Below are 27,888 nucleotides of genomic sequence, written 5' to 3' on the forward strand. Positions count from 1 at the left end.
TAGAACAGGAAATATCTAGCAATTTATGAGGGGTTTACCAAATATAAAGTTAGATTAAATAGTTCTGTAGATGATATATTAACTGATGTGTATTAAATGCAACAAAGGTGGACGACAGATGTTTTATGACTGATTTTCTTTTTTTTTTTTTTTTGCCAAGATGGCGGCGCGCATAGACGTAGCGGCTAACGGCTCTCCCTCCCAGTGCTCTTTATTACTTCTTATTTACGTTTGCTCGGTCTTATTAACACCAACTGCGGCACAGTATCGATATACCCGTCAGGACATCGTGGACGTTGGATATCGATACAAAATGACCATCTCAGAGGAATTTTGACATGATCGCAAAATTCCCGCCGAACTAGCGAGGCCGCCCGGCTCACCGTGGATTGTCATCGGGACCGGGAGGCGACGCAGACGATGGAGAGAAAGGAAGCAAAAGCGGGGCTGCAGGTCCGGTGTCCTACGAAAGCTACAACAGCAGCCCCGACGCTAGCATCCAGCTAGCTGGGCGCTCGCTACATCGCGCAGATCGAACAAGAGACACCGTTAAGAGTAGGGGTAGGGGGGCTCTGTGTTTACGTGCATGAGAACTGGTGCAATAACAGCGTGATCGTTGAGAAGCACTCTTCTCCCGACAGCGAGTACATGTCCGTTAAATGCCGGCCTTATTTTCTCCCGAGGGAGCTAACAGTAGTGCTCGTCACCGCTGTTTACATCCCTCCTGATGCTAACACTAGCACGGCGCTCTCGCTACTCGCGTGCGTCATCGATAAACAACAGCGGGCCCACCCTGATGGCGCTCACTTAGTAGAGGGTGACTTTAATAAGGCCAATTTAAAGACTGTACTCCCAAAGTTCCATCAGCATGTCAAGTGCCCAACAGGGGAGACAACACTCTTGACCATGTGTACTCAAACATCAAGCACGGATACAGAGCCTTCCCACTCGCCCCCCTCGGACAGTCAGACCACCTGTCCTTGCTGCTCACACCTGCGTACACCCCTCTCAGACGCAAATCCAGGCCCACCACAAAGACTGTGAAAACCTGGCGGGAGACCACCATGAGTGAATTACAGGACTGCTTTCAAGACACCAATTGGGACCTCTTTGATCATCAGGACCTTGATGTTTACACACAATGTGTACTGGACTACATCAAGTTCTGCATGGAAACTGTGTCCCTGAAAAAGACCGTACGGACCTTCCCAAACGCAAAACCCTGGATGTCCAGCCAGGTTCGCTTTCTCCTCAAGGCCCGCGACACTGCCTTCAGGTCAGGTGACAGAGCCCTGTACCGTGTGGCTTGTGCTGACCTGAAAAAAGGCATAAAACAAGCCAAGACGGACTACAAGAGGAGGCTGGAGTCCCACCTTGCCAGCAACAGACCACGGGAGGTATGGAAGGGTCTACAGAGCATCAACAACTACCGAGGCGGCAGCATGACATCTGTAGACCCGAGTGTGGCGCTAGCAGAGGAGCTAAAGTGCTTCTTTGCTCGCTTTGACTCACCCCAACCGTCACACTCCCGCACTCCATGCCTCAACTTCCCCTCATTCACCATAGAGAAACACGATGTGAGGCGTATGCTCCTAGCTATTAATCCCAGGAAAGCTACTGGACCCGACGGAATACCAGGCAAGGTCCTCAGAGCATGTGCCCACCAACTATCACATGTTTTTTGCAGGATCTTCAACCGCTCCCTGGCTCAAGCAGTCATCCCCTCCTGCTTGAAGACTTCCACCATTATTCCTGTCCCCAAAAAGTCACCCGCAGTCCTCCTGAATGACTACCGTCCAGTTGCTCTCACTCCAGTCATCATGAAGTGCTTCGAGAGACTGGTTCTCCAGCACATCAGGGACTGCCTTTCTCCCACACTGGGAGGAGGTCCAGAGACTAACGGCTGGGTGTGAGGACAACAGACTGCAACTCAACATTGCAAAAACAAAGGAGATCGTCATCGACTTTAGGAGGAACAAGACTGTGCCACCCCCCCTCTACATCAGAGGTGAATGTGTGGAGAGGGTCCACACATTCAAGTTCCAGGGAGTACAGAACTCCGATGACGTCTCCTGGACACACAACACCACAGCAGTGGTAAAGAAGGTCCACCAGCGTCTGCACTTCCTGAGGGTCCTCAGGAAATTCAACCTGGACAAGAAGCTGCTGCTGGCCTTCTACCACTCGTCCATCTAGAGCCTGCTGACCTACTGTGTCTCCACCTGGTACAGCAGTTGCACTGAGGCAGACCGCGTGAGGCTCCAGAGGACAGTCAAAACGGCGCGGAGGATTATAGGGTGCCCTCTCCCCTCCCTGTCGGACATCTACACCACCCGGTGCCTCAGCAGAGCGCTCAATATCGTCAAAGACGATACTCACCCGAACTCACACCTGTTTGACCTGTTGCCCTCTGGCAGGCGCTACAGGTGCATCAAATCAAAGACTAATAGACTGAAAAATAGTTTCTTACCGAGAGCTATCACCATTCTGAACTCTCACACTCACACACAACCGCCCTTACCTTGCAGAACAGCGACGTAATTTGTTTTATTTCTCTAATTTCATATTATTTTCCATTTATATATTTGATTAAATTATTGTTGTATTGCACTGGAGAGGGGAGCTCTCTAATCTCGTTGCACACTGTACAATGACAATAAAGGGATTTCTGATTTCTGATGACGCAAACCCTGACATGACAACTTTTAAGGGACATGACAGCATTCCATAAATACCAGATTGCTAACATCCGCATCTATGAGCTGTTTGACGTCACAGGTACAGGATCGTCAGCTACGTCCAGCAGGAACCACGGAGACTGAATGGGAAAATCCACAGACCCACAGTGGTGAACTTTGGCATACGCTGGCTAAATGGAGGCAAAATTAAGGATCTGCCAGCAAATCTCAGTGTAATCAAGGCAGACGCGCCGAGGGAGGGGTCTCCGTATGGAATAGGAAAGTATCTTTTTGGGAAGGAATTGGATTCCTAAAGATGAATGAAAGTGTGAAACAAAGAGTGTTTGTATGTATATGTGGTTTGAGTGAATGTTTAATGGAAGGGCCCCAGAAAAGAAACCTGATTGAGGGATCCGGCAAGCCCATACAGCACTTAGGATGCAATGGGCGGACAGCCCTAATCAACCTGAATCCAGATTGCACTCCCAGGTACTTATTTTCAAATTGTTATTGGAGACAGATTGGACTAATTAAATTCATGCATCAAGTGAATGATTGACTGACATTATTACCAAACATTTATACAAAAATGAAGGCTTCACAAGGGAAGTAATTTACCCCCTCTCACTTGCAAGTGCCACTCCTTCAGTTCTATCCACAGGGTTGAGGTGACATGTGACCTGTGTGACTAGAAGGCCAGAGATCACCAATTGACCCATTACATTGAACACTGTATTATGAGAGCACATATAATTTGGTTTATCAAGGTGCATTCACCCAAATTTAGGTAGGAGTAGATCTTGCATTAGGATTATATATTTGTTATGTCTACCGGCGTTGCTTCACATATGTGTGCCTTGTCCCAGAGCAGTGGAAATGGTATGATTTGTTTACTTTCGCCGAGCCACAAATTACATTGACTATCGGTGCGCGTCTCCATACTAAAGATCTAGGCCTCATGGTGAAGCGGTGTGTGGAGGCGACTGACTGGGTTCAGACGTCTATCACGGATGTTGATTACTCCGCGTCACTATCAGGGTATCATATTTCAGCACCCACTACAAATTCTTCTGTTTTGGAACATTACTAAATTTCAGACAGGTTAACTCGGAAGAGGGCTCTGTGTGTCTCTGCTGGAGGAGTTGTGGACCTGGGGCCCGACTGATTTTGGGCTCTGCTCCACAGCTGCCCCAATTGTTTTTACTGTCTCTACACCCTCCCCCAGTTGACAGAATCAGTGTTGGCACGGCCTGGAGGTGGAGGGAGGCAGTGGGAGATGAAGACTGCAGCCGTCTTGGAGCCGTCTACGTCCTGGAAAGCGCCTATTCTTCCCGTGGAAAATGGTTTAATTTGGTATCTGTGTTATTATAGTTTGGGAAATTTTTATCATAATTGGTTACTATTTCATTGGGTTGCGTTAAAATTTTGTTAAAAACTGAAAAATTGGAGCATTAGCTCGGGGTTGATTTGTAATCTCTAACACATTTAGATATTAGAACTCAGTGAAATAAATTTTATTTAATTCAGGAATAATTTGCGCATCTTGCGAAGCCAAAGTCTAAAATTGTGCCATATTAGCTGGATATCATTGCAAACCGACACTGCTGGATTGTGGTGATTGTTGGCAAAACTAAATTTTATAATTTAGAAAATTGTTTCTGGGGGTAATGCTTGTGAGGATGCTACTGTTAAAATCATATTCAATGAAAATATACTTAATATTTGGTGGGTTTACGTTAATTACCATATATTATGCAAGTGACTGATACAAGCTTAACAAACAAATTGAAAATGCGATTGAGTACAATTAATTACAGTGTTGTTGTGATTATTTAGTTAAACAATTTAATCGCTGGACGGTACGAGTTAATGTTTAAGGTTTTGTTGTCTAATATAAATTTGATTGGGACCGACCCCACTGGGGGGTGTGGTCGAAGGGGGGCATAGTGTATTTTTTGATGCCACAGGTTGTGTTTTCATTTTCATGGTAAGAAATCTTTCGGCCTCATTAAATTAGGCCGACAGGGGGATTAAGGATTGTATTACAATTATTGGAATTATTTCAAACATTTACAGGACAGAATGTCAATCATTTAATTTAGCAGGTTCATATTTACTGAATATGTTGAACATTGATTAAACAAGAAGCATTTATCAAATGAAACTAGAAGTACTGTGCATAGGAATGACTGGGTTTGTAGTCATGGGGTTTACTAATTTATTATATTATTATCATATGCTAAAGTTATATTACTTAGTTTAAATGTGTGAACTTAGTATTTTCATGACCTACACTCACATTCACATCAAACATATTCAGTCTGCACATTACAAACTGATGACAAACCAGACAGCACTTCATGGACAAATACGACAGGGCACATTCTCCACATAGGCCGTAGAAGATGCAAACATACCAAATTGGGCAGTGGAGGGGTTGCAGGGATGCTATTGTAAAAGCACATTCCGAAAGACATAACAATTTGAGATCGGAGCACACACACATGCACACCGACAAGTTTACAGGGGAATGCCAGCTGGAGAGACGGAAAGACTGCCCGATTCTGATGCGTTCGTAACTGAAATTACAGACATGATCCATAGTCACCGCCTAAATGCAGAAGAATTTTTGCAACTATTGTCACTAACAACAGAGTCTTAATATGGCGCCATAGTTCAACAATTTAATCCGAGACAAAATGGACAGTTCATTCCCTATGAAGAACTGACACATCCCGACGGCGGACAGTTACGGCGAATTTTGGAAAGATGTGTCGAGACGTTTAGAAAAATTGCTGATCCGAAGGAAATTGCGAAGTGCACCCAGAAACCAGAGGGGTCTGTAGATGATTTCTTCCACAAACTCCACACTGTTTTCAAATTGCACGGCGGGATTCCAGAGGATCAGCGGGAATTGTTTAATTCCCATCTGAAGCAACGCTTTCTGAATCAAGTTCGATCAGAAATTTGTAATTGTGTAAAAAAGAAAAAAATTAAATTGTCAAATGTCTCCAGATCCCAAATTATGGACAAAATTATGAACGTGTCGTGCAGAAAAAGAAAAAAACAGAACGTTCTGTGATAAACAATTTTTCAGGACAGAGTCGTGATAACAAAGGAGGATCACGTGACGTAAAAAAACTAACAAAAAAAGTCCATTTGACTCGTCCAAACTGTCACTGTCAAAAAAAAAACAGTGGTTCAAAGAAGAGTTCAACTGCGATGAAAGACGTCATTGCGCTCGTTACTGTGAGGCCAAAACAGGGTTCGAAGTTAACTTTAAAAACTGCTTGCCCATAGGGCAAGTGCCACTAAAATTTGCCTTGCCCGAGTGGCCAAATTACTTGCCCAATTTGGGCAAGTGACAATTTTTTTTTCTCTTGCCCGAAGATTAAATTACCTTGCCCTGAGTGACTTTTTGTATGACAAAGTGTCTAATTACAAATTGCATGAATTTTTTGTTTGGACAGTTCCTGCCTAGAAAGAATTAAAAATATGTTACAATCATAAGGGTTGCTTATATAGAAATGTATCATGTATTAACACATTAATTAGGTGTCTGCTGACCCAGGATTATGTTATTCCTTCATGAGTTCTATGTTGCAGACGTTGCAGGCATTAAGAAACAGTCAATGAAGCATATGTCCGTAAGGAGCTGGCAGCTGGCAGGTAGAACTGATCCTGTGAAAGCTAGACTAAGAATAAAATGTTTATGGTTGTAAAATGTGTGCCACAAATGTAAATAAACATATAATCTGATAATCATAAATTAATCTTGTTTTCATCATCAACCATGAAACCCTGCTCACAACAGCATGTATCATCCTGTGCAGTTATTGAAAATGTTAATTGTAGTTTTAATAATTAACAAATCTGCATGTTAAATTGGGAAAATGATATTACAGCAATCCAGATGATCAATTTTAAATCCAGGAGAGCCTATTAATTGAGTAATCACATGAGTAAATTATGAGTGTGGGAAATTTGTGTATTCCTTTAAGACCAGTGCCTGTGGTGCTGCCTCCATAAGTTTCATAGCATAAACAGAACACAGTCTCTGACACTATGTCAGGTCACATCATGGAGCTAATGAATTAACAGCCAATAATCAAATATCACTCCCTTCCTTACTCACAACTGACTTGTCTACTTAAAAATATTCGAGCTATTTTAGTCATGTCAGAGGAATCCGAAATGTTCGGATTTGAACGAACTCGTCGCCACTTGTAAACATGCGCAGAAAGATGCGCAGAAGGTAAGAAAACGTCCGGCTTTCAATTTTCGGCCAAAATATCGTAGGTTTTTGTTGTGTTTTTCAAACTTCAAATGAGGATGCATCTACAGCGAGTTCCAATACTGCGGGATTTATTGACGTTCACTTTAACTCGACATTCACTGAACTAACTGATCCCCGTAGCGCCCGCCCATTGCCCCAGATAAGGCCAAAGGAACATATCACAACATAACGGGGTGTCTGGGTTAAACCATCACCATACAGTGACTACAAACAGATCACACCACAGTTTTCGTCGAAAATAAAGATATTTGGCTGCATAATTTTACCTTTCCCATGGCCAAATTTCACTTGCCCCGGGCAATCGGGAAGCGGTTTACCGCGAACCCTGCCAAAACTAAGCCTGGTCGAAGCCGTGTTGACGATTCATCTGATGATGAATGACTAGGCTGGGACCCCAGAGGGGCTTCGGCCTGCAAATTGATGTGCAACCCTCTGGATTCCCCCTGCGACAGTGGTTTAGATATTGAGGGGGATATTAAACATATGTTTGACCTCGAGAATTACTTTATGCGTCATCAAACTGAACCTATGATAAAACCTGAACTGTTGTTTCTAGTACAGGGAAAGTTAATTTTCCTGGTAGACACGGGTGCTGATGTAAGTGTGTTAGGCAAATGGGACACCTCGACAGTTAAGCCAAGCGGAAAAAAACGTAACACGCGCGGAGTTCACGGGTTAGTGCAACCCTTAGTTATGTCCCAGACTATTGAGTTGCAACGTCCCGACGACCCAACGAAAAAAGCGAGTGTGGAAGCAGTTCTACAGCAACAGTGCCCGTTTAATTTACCAGGCCGTGATGCACTGACACAATTGGACAAAGCTATTGACCTTATCAAGCGTGAACTCATTGATTCAGCTGTGCTAGCACTACCAAATTACTACAAACCATTTGTGCAAACAGTGAGTGCAAAAAATGGTTTTATGAAGTCCGTGTTGCTGCAGAAACACGGAGGAAAAATGAAACCAGTTGCATACTATGCACAACAATTGGATTCCGTGGCGAGAGCCACGCCAGAATTTGTTCAAGCAGTCCTCGCCACTGCTTTAGCAGTTGAGGCGTCTGCGGAGATTATCTTGTTCCACCAATTAACATTGAAAGTGCCACACGCAATCGCGGTCCTTCTTTAAGAATTAAAAAATGACATTTCTGACCCCCACACGACATTTACATTGCACAGCGATCCTATTGTCACAGGGACACATCGCACTTGAGTCGAACAAAGCATTGGGGATGCAATACTGCTTGGGTTTAATTGATGTGTTTTCAAAATGGGTTTAGTTGTTCCCAACAGGACATGCTGATGCTAGAACGGTTGCAAAAGCACTGTGTAATCAAATTATCCCAACATTTGGTATTCTAAGAGTGATTCGAAGTGACAATGGCACGCATTTTGTGAATGATGCTGTAATAAAAGTGGGACAGCTGCTGCAAATTGAGTTAAAGCATCATTGCATGTACCAACCACAGTCTGCAGGACTTGTGGAACGCATTAACGGCACTGTTAAAACCAGACTTATTAAGACAATAAGTGAAACTAAAAGACAGTGGCCCGACAATGTTCCAATTGTTGCCACAACAATGAGGATAGTGCCAGTCGAAGGAAGACTCTATCCCCATTCGAAATTCTATATGGCCGCCTATATAGACTTCCAGATCTTGACTCATCAGAACCACCAGCAACTGACACATCGGTCCCAGTCCACATGAAAAACATGTTTGACCGAAAAGAGATGCATAGACACAATGACTTGCCAGTGTGGTCTGATCCACAAACAGACCACGTCCGTGTGGTAGACCAAGTCTTCCTCAAGATGTTGAGACGACCCCGTGTTGACGCTGGGATGCCATCACCAGGAGATTGCAGTGACCCCTACGGCAGCAAAATTCGAGGGGCATGGCCGCTGGATCCACCAGTCGCAGTGCAAGCTTCACAGGTTCCCTGCTGACAGACCTAGCGACGCCAGGCCCTCGGGGTAGGATCTCCACCACGTACACTCCAGTGTACTGACGACCACAGTGGAGAGAGGGTTTTCCTTGGCAAACACACCCCTCTCGGGAAGATGGAGTAAGCCACCGGACAGCGACTGGCCACAGCCCAGTCGACCAGATGCACTGTCTACTTCTTTCCAGGGCTGTTCCTGATGGTAGTCGGCGCACAACCTCGAGGCCAGGACAGCACCGACGCAGACTGCTGTCTACATTTGTCTCAAGAAACCAGCTTGAGCTTTTGCTATTATTTTTGCCATTATCTTTCGGTTTGGCTTCTCGCTTGGGGCATGGGTTTCTACCGTTTCTTTTTGTCCGAAACTTTGCCCAGCGTCGCAGAATTTTTGGGTAGTATTCCTGCCCCCTCAAGCAACAGTCTTTGATGGTATTTTAATTTGAAACATGATAAACAGGAGGGAATTGTTAAAGAAATTAAGTTTTGTCATGTTATGAGGTTTCAAAACTATGCTTACAGGTAAGTAGAAGGTCGCAGACACAGATGTTCCTCTTAAACAGGAAACCGTTTGGGTTACACTTACCAGAAGTGAGAACCAGAGTTGTCTTGTAAGCTAAAACCGTGAGAATGACAGGAAGCGTGTGGGCGGGTGTGAAAAGTCAAAGTATCATGTTTTCCATTCTGTATGATCTGGCATATTCAAATTGCTTTGCCTGTGCTTCAATAAAAAAGCCACACAGGAACAGGAGCTTTAGCTTTCTCTCTGGACTTCCTCTCTGAGAGGTTTAGGGGACTGCTCCTCGCGGGAGTGACTAGACAATCTTGGCTGGTTGATTCTTTTGTACAGTTATAAGGCTTGTCTGGTTGTTTTGCAGAAACCTATCTGGCAAGTATATATCGTACTTACTACTTATTTATTTTTATTTATTTTTGGGAGATGAATGGCATGAGAGATGCATGTTTTGTGCTAATTGTATTTCTTTGTGTCATTGTTTGATTGTATGCTGTTCAGTGGATGTTTGGTGATAGTTTTGGTTTTGATTGAAAACCGTGAAGGAGAAGCGGCACAGATGGTTGGCACGGAGGGACAGTGGACGATTAGAACGATGGCCCCACAGTGCAGAGTTTTGTGGGTTCAATTCCGGCTCTAGCCTTCCTGTGTAGAGTTTGCAGGTTCTCCCCGTATGCGTGGGACTCCTCCGGGTACTCCGGTTTTCTCCCACATTCCAAAAACATGCACAGCAGGTTGACTTTGACACTCCAAATTGCCCCTGCGATTGGCTGGCAATCAGTACAGGGTGTACCCCGCCTACTGCCCGAAGATAACAGAGAAAGGCTCCAGCACCCCCCGCAACCTTTGTGAGGACGAGTGGTACAGATAATGGATGTATGAAAACCGTGACTCTAAGGGTGTGGTGACAAGTGACATCCCTCCCCTTACATAGATGATCTCACACTGTTGATGACTGCTAATGTCATGTGACTAACATAGTTGGCCTTTCTAAGACGGCTTTCTCAAAATGATATCTAGCAGGTGCAAGCTTGCATGCGCCCGATAGTATGATGTGTCCAGTGTATGTGTTACGTACAGAAATAGCACACCACTGAGACTGCGCTCTTTAATTCGGTGAGCCCATCCATCCATCCATCTTCTGTACCGCTTCTCCTCACTAGGGTCGCGGGGGGTGCTGGAGCCTATCCCAGTTATCTTCGGGCAGTAGGCGGGGGACACCCTGAACTGGTTGCCAGCCAATTGCAGGGCACACAGAGTCGAACAACCATCCGCGCTCACACTCATACCTAGGGGCAATTTAGAGTGTTCAATCGGCCTGCCATACATGTTTTTGGAATGTGGGAGGAAACCGGAGGAAATTTCAAAACAATATTAACCCCAGGTGTGAATGAGGTATTTGAAGAACATGTTTAGATCATTAGCCAGAACCTTTTTGTTCACTGCTTGGGGAGATCTGGCCCCCCGTCGTTTGCAACCGGGTCTTCCGGTTCCGGCGGCGCGCGAGTGGCTGCCTGTTTACAGCAGCGTGGCTCACGATTGAGCCTTTTTCGTGTGTTTTTTCCCTTTACCCTTTTTTATTGTATTTTTACCTCACCTCAGCAATGGACATCCAACTTGCGGTGGTTTTACTGCTGTTGGGGGCTGTTTTTTGCGCGATCGTGTCCGGAGACGAAACTCGGAGCTACGGATCGATTGTGTACACAAGAGATCAGCTGTTAGCACTCCGTGCTAACCCCGTGTGGGCTCCCGGAGCGAGACCCGATATCCCCCGCGAGCTGAGGAGGAAGAGACGGGGATGTCGTGCGGGGGCTAAACGCCAGGCAAGGAGGAGACAATATCACCCCGTCCTCCCGTCCGTTATTATGGGGAATGTTCGATCCCTCCCCAACAAAATGGACGAGCTAACAGCGCTAACCCGGCACGAGAGGATTGTCCGGGAGGCTAGCTTGCTGGTGTTCACGGAGTCGTGGCTAACAGAGCTAACGCCGGACGCCGTCGTGGAATTGGACGGCTTCCAAATAGTACGCGCGGACAGGACACTGGAGAGCGGTAAGAGAAAAGGGGGAGGGCTGGCTGTGTTTGTTAATGATAGATGGTGTAACCCTGGGCACATAACTGTTAAGGATCAACTTTGCAGTCGGGACATTGAGATGATAGCTGTTAGCATGCGTCCGGTCTATTTACCGCGAGAGTTCAGTCATGTGATCGCGGTGGCGGCGTACGTGCCACCCTCTGCTAACGGTGAGACAGCCTGTGATGTACTGAATGCAGCTGTGAGCAGGCTACAAACACAGCACCCAAATGCCTTGTTCCTTATCTCTGGTGACTTCAATCATGCTTCTCCTTCCTCCTCTCTGCCTTCATTCACACAATATGTAACCTGCCACACCAGAGACAATAAAATATTGGACCTCTTCTATGCCAACACCAAGGAGGCGTACACGTCACTGCCCCTCCCCCCGCTGGGCAAAGCTGACCACAACTTGGTTGCTCTCCTGCCTGTGTACAAACCTCTCGTCCGCAGGCAGCCAGCTGTGACACGCACAGGTCAGCGATGGTCCGGAGAAGCCGAGGAGGCCTTAAAGGACTGTTTCAACACAACTGTGTGGGAGGTATTCAGCGAAGCTCACGGTGAGGACATTAATGGTCTAACAGACACAATTACAGACTATATTAACTTCTGCATGGAGAACACCATTCCCACCAGGACTGTAAGATGTTTCTCCAACAACAAACCCTGGATCACACCGGACATTAAAGCTCTCCTGAAGGAGAAAAAGCGGGCTTTTGTTTCAGGCGACAAGGACGAGCTGAAGAGAGTGCAGCGTCAGCTGAGAAGGAGGATCCGAGAGGGGAAAAAGTCCTACAGGATGCGGATGGAAGAACAACTGCAGCGGAACAAGGCCAGGGATGTCTGGAGGGGCCTGAAGACCATCTCAGGCCACGGACAACCAGGTAAGACCCAGAAGGGGGGGGGGCTTCAGTGGGCAAATGTGTTGAACCTATTTTTCAATAGGTTTGATCAAATGTCTGACCCCGCTCAGGCTTCCCTGATACAGCCCCCACCCACCCCTCCTGCCACTGCGAACAAGACCCTCTCTCCCCCTCTCTCGCCCCTCTCTCTCTCCACAGGCTCCAGTTCCCAGCCTCATCAGACAACCACCACTTCCTCCTGCTCAGCCTTGTTCCTTACAACATCTCAGGTGAAGAACCAGCTGAGGAAGATGAAGGCGAGGAAGGCGGCAGGCCCAGATGGGATCAGCTCCCAGCTCCTCAAATCCTGCGCAGACCAGCTGTGTGGAATCGTCCAGCACATGTTCAACCTGAGCTTGAAGCTGGGCAGAGTCCCCCAGCTGTGGAAAACATCCTGCCTGGTTCCGGTTCCAAAGACACCCCATCCGAAGGAGCTCAACAACTTCAGACCAGTGGCGCTGACATCTCATCTGATGAAGACCCTGGAGAGACTGGTCCTCGTCCATCTGCGCCCACTGGTCAGCTCCTCAATGGACCCACTCCAGTTTGCATACCAGCCTGGCATCAGTGTGGATGATGCCATCATCTACCTGCTCCACACTTCACTCTTCCACCTGGAGAAGGCGGGGGGCACGGTGAGGATCATGTTCTTTGATTTCTCAAGTGCTTTCAACACCATCCAGCCCGCCTTATTGGGAGACAAGCTGGAGCAGGCGGGAGTGGCCCACCACCTCGTCACATGGATTCACGACTACCTCACAAACCGGCCACAGTACGTGAGAACACAGGACTGTGCAGCACGGGAGCGCCGCAGGGAACTGTGCTGGCTCCCTTCCTGTTCACCCTCTACACCTCGGACTACAAATACAATTCCACAACCTGTCACCTGCAGAAGTTCTCTGATGACTCTGCAATTGTCGGCCTCATCACTGACAATGACGATCGGGAGTACAGAGGGGCTACGCAGGGGTTCGTGGACTGGTGTCAGCAGAACCGCCTCCAAATCAACGCTGGGAAATCCAAAGAGCTGGTGGTGGATTTCCGCAAGCGTCGGCACTCTCCACCTGCACCAGTGAATATCCAGGGAACAGACGTTGAGAGGGTCTCAACTTACACTTGTAAGGTGTTCATCTGAACAATAAACTGGACTGGAGCGACAACACAGATGCTCTCTATAGGAAGGGTCAGAGCAGACTCTTCCTACTCAGGAGGCTGAGGTCCTTTGGCGTTCGGGGAACACTCCTCAGGAACTTTTATGACTCGGTGGTTTCACCGGTCATCTTCTATGGAGTGGTCTCCTGGGCAGGAGGCATCTCGGGCCGGGACAAAAAGAGACTGAACAAACTAGTGAGGAGGGCCAGCTCTGTCCTGGGCTGCTCCCTGGACTCTGTGGACTCAGTGGGGGGCAGGAGGATGACGGCAAAACTGTCATCAATGCTGGACAAACCAGCCCACCCACTCAATGACACTCTGAGAACACTTTACAGCTCCTTCAGTGACAGACTTTTACACCCTCGCTGTACCAAAGAGAGATTTCGCCGCTCCTTCCTGCCGACTGCTGTCAGACTTTTTAACAAGAACAGTGGGTCAGGCCTACAAACAGGAGGGCATTAGTGCAACTGTGCAGTCCTAGGATGCAATATTAACTACTACTGTACTCTCAGCCAAGGGTGTACTTAAACATCGACCAATGATGTATTTTGTTTACCATTACAGTATTCTTATTACAATACTTCTATCACTGTAGTATTTCTACCACTGCAGGATGTTCACTATTACAGTACTTTTATCATTGCAGTACTTTTACAATTACTGTATTTCCTATCATTGCGGTACTTTTACTATTACAATACTTTCATCATTGCAGTATTTTTCTATCGTTGCAGTACTTTTACTATTACAGTACTTTTATCATTGCAGTATTTTCTATCATTGCAGTACTTTCCTGTCATTTCAGTACTCTCACCATTACAGTACTTTTATCATTGTAATATCTTTATCATTGCAGTATTTTCAATCATTCAGTAGTTTTTATCATTACAGTGTTTCCCCCTCTGTATAATGGACAGGCATTAGGAATGTTTCCTTACACTAGACATGTTTATACTGTGTATATTTGCATGCTTTTTATGAATGTCTGCTGCTAATGTTAGACATTAACGGCTACATTACGCCGCCGACTCTGTGTGATCTATATCTTTGCTGCTGTAACACTTCAAATTTCCCCATTGTGGGACTAATAAAGGACATCTTTATCTTTATCTTTATTTCAGGCAGGAAACATGACATTATTTCAAACTGACAGAGCAGAAATTGCACAAACATAGATTATGATTCAGTTACTGGGGTTGTCTCTAACGTGTTAAGGAAAGGGGAGGGAAAGCTACAGTGTACACAGGCCGTGGTTGCAACAGTCGGCAAAGTACAAGCAATGGTGATAGATTTTTGCGATTGACAATGAAAGGCATTGATCGGCATAGCCCGATTACATACTTTTCCATGTAAAACGGAAGATCACGATTGGTGGCTGTTAGCTTCAGTTTTTTTTTTGTTTGTTTTTCATAAATGTATGATGGCATTTTCTGCCATGTATGTAAAATTTCCTGTACGTAGTGTGAATATTGCGCTGAATCTTGATGGGAAGAGAATTGTAAATTGAATCGAAGTCGCAATATGTGCCAGAAAAAAAATAATATTATTAAATTAAACCTTTTCCAAAAATAGTTCAGCACGAGTCTATGGTCAGTATTAAATATCAAGTACCGTATTTTCGACCATAAGGCCCCAAAACAAACCAGGCACCTTGCCATGCAACGCGCCTATTGTATAGACTGAGCAACTCTCTCGACCAATGAGCCCGATCCCTTTGGGGCATTGCAGAGTGCATATTAGCACACACTGCTGGCCAAAGTCTGAGACTTCTATGCTTCGAATTGACTGTGACAAATACATTATGTGAATACGTTTTTGGTGATGGTGCAGGAGAAAGCTGGACAAAAGGGCAGCTGTCCACAATGTCATAGTCTGTCTTATCATTCATGTTATTGCAAGCAAGAAACGTCGCAGGTTTAGACAACAGACTGCAAAACAAAAACAAAAAAACACACTGCCCAAAGCGCACCACTAAGATCTCTCTAAGCTCCCAGAATGCTTCGGTACTGTTTTTGTGTTATTTTTATTTCTTTAGGTGATATGAATGGCATGAGAAATGCATGCTTTCTTTGTTTCATTGTTTTCTTGTATGCTGTTCAGAGATATTTATGGTTTTGATTTGAAACCGTGACTCTAAGGAGTGTGGTGACCAGTGACATCCCTCCTCTGACGTTGTCATTTCGATGTGTTGCCATGACATCTCTGATCGGTCTGAGCTGAAGTGCTGCTACTAACAGCTAACAGCTATCAGCATGCGTGACCTAGCATGCGCGAGCTAGCATGCGTGAGCTAGTATGCTAACATGCGCCTCGTAGTGTGGCGCGCCCAGTCTAAGTATTAAATACAGAAATAGCACCGTCAACTGGTGCTGTGCCCTTTGATACGGCGCGTCTTTTGGCTGTAATAATATGGTAGTCCAATCCTTTCAATAGCTTATTTCTGAAACAACACCACAGGGCATCATTAACATACCTTGCCATGATGCTCTGTGCACCACTCCGACATAGATTCCAGTACTTCATTGGACTGGGTTATTATCAAATTAGGCCCCTGCCAAGATAAGACATCTCTGTTTAGAAAAAATAGCATAAGAGTCAAAATATTAATAAAGTCATAAGAATATTTTAAATTACTTCAGCCAAAATGTTCAAGTTGGAGTCTGTAATTATGCATGCCATTTCCATAATTTGGTCATTTTCAATGTCCAAGCCTGTCATCTGTAAAATAAAAGAGCATGTGATCATTGATAAACATGCAGAACTATTGTGACATCACGAGAGATTTGCCAGGGCAAGATGAGTCTTAATTAAATTAAAAAAAAAAAAATCATTATTTATTTACGATCATAGGAGTTAGTCACGAAAAAATCATCAGTGGGTCCATACAAGTTCCCAAAAATATAAAGGTTCCAACGGAAGTCTGTTCTCAGTAGTTATAAACAACCTTCCGCCAAGTAGAGTGGGTTTTCATCTTGTTCCTCACCAATGCTTTTCTTTTCTCTCCTCCTCCTTTTATGGCAACTTGGCTTGCCCCGTTTTTAATCCAGCCATGCCTGATTTAAGCAAATGGGTGAAGCAGCCACAACTGTTGGGGTTGTGAGGCATGCTGGCAATGTAGTGTTTGTAGTGTCTGCCATTTGGGTGTGTGCCTCCGTCCCGGAAGTGGAATGCGGCGTCATTCCACTACATGACAATACAATACAATTTTATTTATATAGCGCATTTCATAACAGCTGGAGCTGTAACAAACCACTTTCCATTTGCCGTCATATAGATTAATAGGTAGTTAGAACACAAATTAAAACACAAACACATTTAGAATAGATACCAGAAGAATAGCAGAACAGTGACAGTCTCCCTCTCCCCGGGCCTGACACCCTCAGCAGGATGACAGAAGCCCAGAGGCATCGCAGCGGGACAATGCGTCAGGGCTTCCATGTTTGATTCCTGGTCTGTGCACAACAGAAAAGTTAAAGGCCTGCAGGCTTAAAAAACATCGAGTCACCCTGCTATTTGTTTCCTTATTTTTCGTCATCCATTGCAAAGGGGAATGATCAGTTACCGATATGAACCTCCGTCCCAGAAATTTGCACTCCCCAATTCATCAGATTTTCTTGAAATTGTCCACAAATCCAAGCCCTCCACCTGCGTACTTGACCCTCCCTACAACCCTAGTCAAATCCTGCCTTCCCTCACTACTTCCTCTCATCTCGGCCACTAACGAGTCTTCTCTCTCCACGGGCATTGTACCATCTTTGTTCAAAACAGCAGCTATCACCCCCATTCTTAAGAAACCTGGTCTAGACCCAAACAACTACAGTAACCTTCGCCCTATTTCCAACCTACCATTCATTTCAAAAGTTCTAGAAAAAGTAGTCGCCACTCAACTCCATTCTCATCCAACATGCAATAACCTTTATGAGCTCTTTCAGTCTGGTTTCTATCCCCTCCACAGCACACACATATACATATATACACATATATATACATATACATACATATATATATATATATACATATATATACATACACATATATATATATATACATACACACATATATATATATATATATATATATATATATATACGTACGTACATACGTACATACATACATGCATACATATACAGTGAACCCTCGCTACTTCGCGGTTCACCTTTCGCGGGTTCAGTGCTTCGCGGGTCTAAAAAATATTAGGGGGCATTGTAGTTTCGCCGAGCAGCACGACGGGGCGCTGGAGCGGTTAGACGGCCGGCGTGCGCTGAAGAAGAGCGTGGGCGAAGAGGAGAGTGGACGAAGAAGAGCACGTTCCCCCGGACACGATCGGTGGCGATGTTTCGCGCGGTTCGGACCGTACCAGAGCTCCGGCCGGCGTGCGTGGCAGTTAAGCCGTACAGGAGCACCTTCCCCGGGCACGGGCGGTGCCAAGCGGCCCCTAAGTTTAACCGAATGGAAGCTCCGGAGGAGGAGGGCATGCTCGCGTCACAGTAAGCCGAAGAGGAGCACCTTCCCCGGGCACGGGCGGTTCCAAGCGGCCCCTAAGTTTAACCGAATGGAAGCTCCGGAGGAGGAGGGTGGGCGTGTGTCACAGTTAAGCCGAATAGGAGCACCTTCCCCGGGCACGAGCGGTGCCAAGCGGCCCCTAAGTGTAACCGAATGGAAGCTCCGGAGGAGGAGGGCGGGCGTGCGTCACAGTTAAGCCGAATTGGAGCACCTTCCGCCCAGGGCACGAGCGGGGCGAAATGAAACCGAGTTCAACCGAACGGAGACACGCTTCGGGGGAGCAGGTCCGGCGTGCGTGACAATTAAGCCGAAGAGGAACACCTCTTCCGCCCGGGCACGAGCGGAGCGCGAGGCTGTCAGTTATGAATGAATAAATGAATAAATAAATAAATAAATAAAGAATGCCACCTTTCATTTCACAGGGCACACCGGACGGCGTACCAGCAGGTAAAAGTCGGAGTAATTAAATAAATACAAAAAGAATGGCTGGGGAATAAAAAAATAATACGTTTTAATAATAATTTGTTTTTTTTGTAATAACATGAATTTCACTCTCTCTCTCTCTCTCTCTACCCGTATATATATATATATATATATATATATATATATATATATATATGTATATATATATTTATATTTTTATTATATTTATTGTATATTTTTTTTAAGCATTTTTGAAGGTGCGCCGCTACTTCGCGGATTTTCAGTTTTCGCGGGTGGTCTCGGTCCCCATTAACCGCGATAACCGAGGGTTCACTGTAAATATATATATATACATACATATATATATATATATATACATACATACATATATATACATACATACATACATATATATATACAGTAATAGCCCGGTTATCGCGGTTAATGGGGACCGAGACCACCCGCGAAAACTGAAAATCCGCGAAGTAGCGGCGCACCTTCAAAAATGCTTAAAAAAAAAAAAAAAATCTATATATATCTATATATATGGGTAGAGAGAGAGTGAAATTCATGTTATAACAAAAAAAAAAATATTATTAAAACTTATTTTTTTATTCCCCAGCCATTATTTTCGTATTTATTCAATTACTTCTTTTTGTATTTATTTAATTACCTCGACTTTTACCTGCTGGTACGCCGTCCGGTGTGCCCTGTGAAATGAAAGGTGGCATTCTTCATTTATTTATTTATTCATTTATTCATTCATAACTGACAGGCTCGTGCCCGGGCGGAAGAGGTGCTCCTCTTTGGCTTAACTGCCACGCACGCCGGCCGGCCTCCTCCGGAGCTCTCGCACGGTCCCGAACGGAGCAAAATGTCGCCCCGCTCGTGCCCGGGCGGAAGGTGCTCCTCTTCGGCTTAACTGCCACGCAGAGCTGGAGGATTGAGCAGGACTCTCCAAACGCAGACACGGGAAAAAAGGTGGTGATACAAAGATATTTATTATAATCACAATATAGTCAGTGTAATCAGCGCGTCTCGCAGCAGCTGACGGCATGACGCGAGACGATCGCTGGAGGAACGCCCACACAGCTGAAAAAACAAAAACACACCCGGCATGACAGGCACGGATAAATGAAAGGTGGCATTCTTCATTTATTCATTCATAACTGACAGCCTCGCGCTCCGCCGGTGCCCGGGCGGAAGGTGCTCCTATTCGGCTTACTGTGACGCGAGCATGCACTCCTCCTCCGGAGCTTCCATTCGGTTAAACTTAGGGGCCGCTTGGAACCGCCCGTGCCCGGGGAAGGTGCTCCTCTTCGGCTTACTGTGACGCGAGCATGCCCTCCTCCTCCGGAGCTTCCATTCGGTTAAACTTAGGGGCCGCTTGGAACCGCCCGTGTCCGGGGAAGGTGCTCCTCTACGGCTTAACTGCCACGCACGCCAGTCGGTACTCTGGTACGGTCCGAACCGCGCGAAACGTCGCCACCAATCGTGTCCGGGGGAATTTGCTCTTCTTCGTCCACTCTCCTCTTCGGCGCACGCCGGCCGTCTAACCGCGCCAGCGCCCCCTCGTGCCGCTCGGCGAAACTACAATGCCCCCGAATATTTTTTAGACCCGCGAAGCACTGAAGCCGCGAAAGGTGAACCGCGAAGTAGCGGGGTATTACTGTATATATATATCTATATATATATATATATATATATATATATATATATATTAGGGGTGTGCATCTCTCCATTAAAGACGGTTCGATACGCATCTCTATACATGGGGTGCGGTTCGATTCAAGGACGGTTCGGTTTTAAAGTGGAACGATTCGATTCGGTTCTGTAGGATTACGGTTCGAATCGGTTTGAATCAGTGTAGAGCTGGCACGATTATTTGATCAACTTTCCATTATCAAATTAATTGATTATCATTTTTGATTTAATTAACAGCCCAAATACCTTAACTTAAAATTATCCAAATTCTTGGAATTAGCACATTTACTTTTACTTTAGGAAGCATGATCAAGTGCAATTAATTGGCTGTCGACCAGTTCAGTGTACCACATCCTTCTTTTAATAGGGCACCTATGTTTTTGCTTGTGTGTGAGAGTCGTTCAATACCTGGTTCGTAAAATATGACTGTGCCGGAGCCTATAGAGGACTGTATATTTACCTGAGGGGATGACCTATTTACCAAATTAACAATCAAATAATTTTACTCTTCGCATATCACTATCATAATTGAGGGAAATTAACATGCAATAATGACAATCACTCAGGCACAATAACACCATGAATATTCAATTAGCAAGAATACACATTTAATATTCTTAGAAATAATTATTCAGCCAAATTACAATATCTAATTCACCCTTATATCAATGCAATCGCACTCAATGTCCTTGTATAGCATTAAATGGTACCAATTTGATGCCCGGGTTGGTGGAGCTCGTGAATGGAGGCTGACGTCGGGGAAATCCTCCTTCTTGATGTATCCCAAGCTATGCGCGGCGAAGCAGGTGGATCCAAGTGCGCAATTGTTGAGGGGGGGGGGGCCTAGGAATTGCCGGTGGGAGCGGAGAATTATCTTCATCCGAGAGGGGGGGGACGAAGGTCGATCCTCAATCCGAGAGGGGGGGGGGACGAAGGTCGATCCTCACTGGCGAGGGAAAGGCTTGGGTGAACTGTCCGAGGACAACGGGGCTCTGCCGCGAGGGAGAATGGCCGTACTTAGCCCGCTGAAGCTAACTAGCCTGGATGCTCGCTAGCTCGATCTCCGACAGAGACGCCACACACAAGGCAGCACAATCCACCGCGCCGAAACCTCCTTTTCCGAGGCGACACTTCATTCAATGGACGACGTGGGTTGACGTCGCCGATCCACTTTGCTGGCGTTCGAATTAGTAATCCTTCTTGGCGATGAGAACAGTATTCTTCCAACTGACTCCTTTCTGCGACTCGCACACTCCCTTCTCTTCTGGTCAAGTGCACAATCTCCTTTCATTCAAGTGCACACTCGCTCACGTCATCAATCGGGATCGCGCGAGATATCCCGCGACCGCCAAATATGCACATTGTCCATTATATGCGCCACACCAATATCAAAGGCAAACAGTATTAACAATACAGCAGAATGTCAAACGATGCACAATTATTAACCATATGACACTGTATATCATAAAACCGTAACAAAATAACATTCAGAAAATATCCCCTTATTAATCACAACTCAAAGGGATGATTCTATAAACATGCAAACCTTCAGAACAGCCGCCCCCTGATTTACGGGAAGGAAATCAGTTTTTAAATGAAGGTTTGCTATCAAGTGGGAGCAGGGTCAGAGTGTGGGGGAAGCTCGATTAGGCGGGCCACTGGTCGGTGGTAGGTGTCTATCATAGCTGAGCGGACTCTTCCATCTGTTCCCCTGATGACTGTCTTCACTCTGCCCAGGAGCCAATGCGCTCTGGGTAGCGCTGGATCCACTATCATGACGGGAGTGCCAATCTCCAAGTTACTGCGTTCTCTTTGCCACTTGCGACGGCATTGCATATTGGGAAGATACTCTGAGGTGTACCTCTTCCAGAACTGGTCAGCTATGGCCTGACTATACCTCCATGTACGATCACTGATGTCATCTGTTGATCCATAGGTGGCCAGGGGAAGAGCTGTGTCTGGCCGCCCCATGAGGAGGGAGTTTGGTGTGATGGGATCCAGGTCAGCCAGGTCACTACTCGTGTACCCCAACGGTTTAGAGTTCAGGATCGCTTCAACTTCGACCAATGCTGTGGCGAAAACTTCAGCTTTGGGAACCTGTCCTCCAAGTGCGAAGTTGAGAGCCGCTTTCACTGACTTGACCTCCCTTTCCCAGACTCCACCGAAATGGGGGCGTTTCGGAGGGTTGTACCGAAATTCGACTTGGAGGGGGGCGAGTTGTTTCTTCAGCTCCTCTGTCATGTCTTTATAATTCCTCTTCAGCTCAACTTCCCCACCATGGAAGTTGGTCCCGTTGTCAGACAGGAGGACGCGGGGACGCCCTCTCCTGCCGGTGAAACGGCGGAAGGACATCAGAAAACTGGCGGCTGAGAGGTCCGCCAACACTTCCAGATGGATTGCATTTGAGGTGAGGCATTTGAAGACGATGCCCCATCGTTTGGTTGTCGCTCGTCCGACTTCAGCCCGGACAGAGAAGGGCCCAAAGCAATCCACCCCTGTGTGATGGAAGGGTGCTTTGTTGATCTGGAGACGATCCGCAGGGAGGTCAGACATCATAGGTACAACTGGCCTAGCTCTTAACTTGCGGCCATCTGTGCACCTGCCCTAGTAACGACGTACCGCCTCCCGGCCACGGAGGATCCAATACCGGCGTCTCAATTCAGCAAACAGTCTCTCCGATCCAGGGTGATGCAATCGTGTGTCGTGTTGACGGATCACCAGGTCAGTTGCGGGGTGCTTCTGTGGCAGCAAGATGGGGTGCTTAGTATCCTCGGTTAGACCCTGGGCCCTGCGTAAGCGACCTCCAACTCGTAGGAGACCTTTCTCATCCATCTCAGGGGCTAATTGTCTCAATCGGCTGTCGAGAGGTAACTCCACCTTCCGTTCCAAACATGCCATCTCTTGGGGGAAGACCTCTCGCTGCACCTTCTGCAGCACAATGACTTCAGCGGCGGCATAGTCATCCGCTGTAAGGGGGGTCTTGTCGTCTTTGTTTGGACTCTGATAGCGGAAGGTCCGTTCTTGGAGCTCCTCGATTGTTCTGCAGTCATCAATGCCTGGCCTGCCAGGAACTGGTGGTTCTCGGAGGCCCGTGAGATGACAAACTATAGATTTCTTAAGTTCCACATCCACTTCTGTGGGCTTTAGGTCGGGATGGCGGGGCCACTCCGACTCAGGCTTGGTGAGATACTCGGTTCCTTGGTGGAAGAGATTGGGGAGAGCAAGTTGTGATAGAGTCGTACCCCTAGTGATAACGTCAGCTGGGTTGACATCTGTCGCCACGTACCACCAGCAGGTAGATCCAACTAGGTCCTGAATTTCGGTGACCCGTGTTCCCACAAAGATCTTGTACTTGCATGAGGTCGACTGGATCCACTGAATGACTGTGGTTGAGTCCGACCACATTGACACCTCGTGTTCCTTGAGGTGTAGCTCCTCCTACAACAGGCGTCCCATCTGTGCTCCACTGACTGCGGCGCATAGTTCCAGACGGGGAATTGATTGTAGCTTCCTTGGCGCGACTCGGCTCCGAGCGAGGGCGAATGACACATGGATTGTGCCGTTGGGCTCGACCGCACGTAGGTACGCTACTGCCCCATAGGCTAGCTCAGAGGCATCGCAGAAGAAGTGCAGGGAGACTTGGCTATTCTTCCAACACACACCGGAGGGAAAGTAGCGTCTGGGGAAGTTGATTTCTCGGAGAGCAGGGAGCTCCTCTTCCCACTCGGACCACCTGGCTCCGAGTGACTCCGGGAGGGGGTCATCCCAGCCCCTCTTCTCAGTCCACAGCTCCCTCACTAGCATCTTTGCTCGGGTGGTGAATGGATTGATGTAGCCGAGGGAGTCGTATTGGCTGGCCATGGTTCGGTAGATTGCACGCATTGTGACATAACGGTGGGGCTCAATCTCCTTACACCGATAGCACAATCTATCTGATTTGAAGTTCCACAGAAGGCCCAATGTCATCTCATGTACATAGTCACTTGACTGAGTGACCCAAGTCTCGCTGTTAGACTTTGCTTCGGCGGGGAGGTCTCTCAAGACTTCAGGGTCATTGCTTGCCCACTGGCAAACATCGAAGCCAGCGGTGGCCAGGTGGGCACGCAGATCGGAAATCAGGCAACGTGCCTCTTCTGGGGTCTCAGTGCTGTGGAGGCAGTTATCTACGTAAAAACTGTTCAGGACTACATCAGCTACTCCTTCAGGTACGGCTCCCTCCTTCACATGGGCCTGCAGAGCATATGTGGCGCAGCACGGGCTGCAGGTGGTCCCGAATGGAAGCACTTCCCACTGGTAGGTTGAGGGAGTCTCGCTGGGGTTCTCTCGCCACACAAACCTCATGAGTGGCTAATCCTCATCCAGCAACAGGACCTGGTGGAACATGCGTCTAATGTCACCGCTGATCGCCGTCTGCTTCCGGCGAAAGTGCATCATGACTCCGAGCAGGGAAGGAGTCAGCGTCGGACCAGGGAGAAGGTGCTTGTTTAGGTTTTGTTTGCGAACCTGGAAGCTACAGTTGAATACAACTCGATTCTTGCCATTATGTTTCACGTTATGATGTGGGAGGTACCAAGACTCAGCAGTAGCTTCCTCCTCCGCAGGTTCCAATTTCTTGACCAATCCGGACTCAATTAGCTTCCTCATTTCTTCGGCGTAAGCAGCTGCTGATTCTGGGTCCTTACTCAGCCTCTTCTCTGTGCTTCGCAAGCAGGGCATGGCCACTTCACGTGAGACGCGGAAGGTTGGCATAGGTTCCTTCCGCAGTAGCGGTGTGGCATAGCGAAGGGCGCCACGCATCTCTACACGACGGGTCTTCTCATTCAGAAGTGCTATGGCCATCTCATCTTCTTTGGAGCGCATGTGCAGCTTCGCATTCTTAAACGGAGTAATATCGAGTTGCCATAACTTACGAACGTTCTCCAGAAGGACACCGTCGTTGTGTTCAACTCCGAGGAAGTGAGTCCGGGTGTGGCTGGTCTCGTGGCTCTTGAGGTGGATGGGTCCTTGAAGAGTCCAGCCAAGTGGGGTGTCCAGGGCAAAGGGACAGCCATTCGGACCTGGGAGAATGCGCCTTGGGAGGGTCAGCTTCGCGTAATCAGACCCAAGTAGGATAGTTGGTGCTACTTCCTCTTCTTGATCAAGACACAACTCCGACAAATGGGGGTACCTTGCTTTGAGCGCCTTCATAGGATATCCGTATTTCGAAAGACTCAATCCGGCGGCCGTGAACACATTGCGCAAGTGGTGCGCCTCTCCTGGTCGTCCCCTCGCCATGATTTCCAGGGACACTTTCTCACCCGCGACTTGGGTTGGCTTCGGACTGACGGTAAGGATATTCATCTGATAAGGAAGACCCTTAAGTCCCAGAGCAATGGCTGCTTCCTTAAGGAGAAGGGTGTGCTCTGCACCATCGTCGATGATTGCATAGGTTGACATCTCTCTACTGTCATGGCGTAGGACAACAGGCACCATCTTGAGTAACACTCGGGGGTTGTGGCCACGCACTGGGCCTACGTAGTAGGTGCTACCCTCCTCAGTCTCAAAGGATGGGTCTTGGGGGGACTCCTCAGTCTCTGGCTTGGCTTCTCTTGTGTTGATGTCGTGAAGGACGGTGAGGTGTGTCCTGCCACACTCCTTGATGCAGCAAGGCTTCTTCAGTGTGCACTGCTTGGCCATGTGTTCACGTGCGCATCTCCAACACCGCTTGTTGTCTTTGATCCACTGTTTCCTTTCATCAGTGTTCTTCTTCTTGAACTCAGGACAGCGGGCAAGCCAGTGCGACTCCGAACAACACGGGCAAGGCGGTGGAGGTCTCTTATCGCCCTGCAGGGAGCCACCCGGTTTCCTTTGGGGCACGTCCTTCTCTTTGGTCTCAGCCTCTGGGATGGTCGTCAACACTCGGGCGGATCCTTCCCTCTTCTTGAAGGCTCGAGCAGACCGTTCGTTCCTGCTGTTCCTCTGCTCATCTTTCTTAGGGAGACGGATGTGCTTCACCTCGCCTCGGAGAAAGTCAGACAGCTCCTCTAGGCTGGCTGCTGGCTGATCAGGATATAGCTGGTCATGGCGCCGTCTGAATCGCTCCTCTCTGTGTCGGGGGAGCTTCCTTATGAAGCGCTCAACAGTGGAGCCTGTGTTCAGTTCCCTGGCTCCAGTCGATCCTTGTAGCTTCAGCATTGTAACAAGGGAACGGATGCGGAGGGCATAGTCATCCAGGGCTGCATCACTTCTGATGTCAGCTAACTCTCCAAGTGCCTCAACCTCATCAAGGATGTGGTCCCATGGACATCCCCAGCGACGGTCCAGTTCACGAATGCTGTCGGTGTAGGGGGTGAGGGACTTGGCGTGGGAGAAAAACAATCTCTTAGCTATTGGTAGTTTGCAGTGTAGATGGAGCGTTAGCCATTTCTGCTGCTCACTGTGATATGCCTGTGGTTCACCTAACAGGTACTCTAGGCTCAGACGCATCTCCCTGTAGTTCTCCCTTTCGTCTAAGGTTAAGAAAGGGACAATTGAGCCGGGCGGATGAAGAGGGAGCGGGTCGTATTGCCGGGCACTGTGACGGGTTGCTTGCGAGGGTGTGGAGGGAGAAAGCGGAGGAGTGTATTGCACTGGACAATCCAGCAAGGAGCCTAGGCGTTGGTTGAGCTCCTGTTGCTCATTCTCAGGGGCGCGCTGGGGGGTTTGGCATGTGGTACATAACCCTTCCCTATTCTTCTCACTGTCATGCGGGGAGCCCGGCCTAGGGCGCGTTCTTAATATTTGTTCGGGGGGCTCGGGCTCTGATCGGCGGACAAACGCGAGCTTGGCGAGTTCCAGGTTCTGGGCAGTCGCCCTTTGTAGTGCCTCCGCCGTGATCTGTGCTTGTCTCTCTAAGCGCTCCTTGTCGGCGCGGGCTTCTTGTCGCAGGCGCTCCTTGTCGGCGCGAGCTTCTTGTCGCAGGCGCTCCTCTCTGGCGAGACCATCCTGGCGCAGATGCTCCTGGGTGTCAATCATCTGCTGGATTAGCTGCTCTGAGAGTGCACTTGCAATGCTTGATCGTTCTGATCGGTGACTACGATAACTACCTGTTCGGATGCTATGGACGCTGCCCTGTCGGCTGTGGGATGAACGAGATTTCCTCGGTTTGCCTTGGGAATTGGAGTCGGTGAAGAACTCTCCTGGTTGGAAGCTTAGGGGGTTGGGCCCATCTGGTGGAACCACAATATCGTGAGGAATCATCTCCTCGCCGGTCGTCGAGCAGGCATCTCGTGCTGCATCCTCTTCTTCACTTGGTAGTGGGGGAGGGGATGGTGGACTAGCTTGTGTAAACAGCTCAAGCCCTGGTGCTACAGTAGCACCCTTAGTCTGTTGTGTGTTGCTCTGTACGCTGCTGGGGCTATCATTCTCGTCTGGCGTGCCCAGGTGATAGTCCGCTAGCTTGGTTGGTAATCTCAGCTGTCGGGAAGAGCGTGTTGGTACTTCAGGGGGAGGGGTTGGGGGGCTAAGACCATGACTCTCTAACTCTTTGGACATCCTACCTAGTTCACATCCGGCTCGAAGGACCAAAATGTGCCGGAGCCTATAGAGGACTGTATATTTACCTGAGGGGATGACCTATTTACCAAATTAACAATCAAATAATTTTACTCTTCGCTTATCACTATAATAATTGAAGGAAATTAACATGCAATAATGACAATCACTTCGGCACAATAACACCATG

At 47.5% G+C, this 27,888-nt stretch overlaps 2 protein-coding genes across 4 annotated transcripts in view; one reads left to right on the plus strand and one right to left on the minus strand.

The window, feature by feature from the left end:
- LOC148319697 (uncharacterized) overlaps positions 1–27,888 on the plus strand; it is a 156,339-nt gene that overhangs the window by 58,950 nt on the left and 69,501 nt on the right. The gene's annotated exons all lie outside the window — the stretch shown is intronic.
- Positions 1–27,888, minus strand: part of rexo2 (RNA exonuclease 2) — a 72,361-nt gene that overhangs the window by 41,295 nt on the left and 3,178 nt on the right. Inside the window, exons 2-3 of one of the 3 annotated variants that reach the window (XM_088279777.1) lie at positions 16,191–16,274; positions 16,030–16,107 (exon numbers count right to left, since the gene is read on the minus strand). In XM_088279777.1, the coding sequence (XP_088135903.1) occupies positions 16,030–16,107; positions 16,191–16,274 (162 nt within the window). Of the gene's footprint in view, positions 1–16,029; positions 16,127–16,190; positions 16,275–27,888 lie in introns of all 3 variants that reach the window. The other 2 variants (XM_088279779.1, XM_088279778.1) reach the window with 2 other exon arrangements.

This window comes from Idiotropiscis lumnitzeri, chromosome 17 (assembly GCF_059441095.1).
Source record: "Idiotropiscis lumnitzeri isolate Australia: NSW breed Sydney's pygmy pipehorse chromosome 17, RoL_Ilum_1.0, whole genome shotgun sequence".
In the NCBI taxonomy this organism is placed as follows: domain Eukaryota; kingdom Metazoa; phylum Chordata; class Actinopteri; order Syngnathiformes; family Syngnathidae; genus Idiotropiscis; species Idiotropiscis lumnitzeri.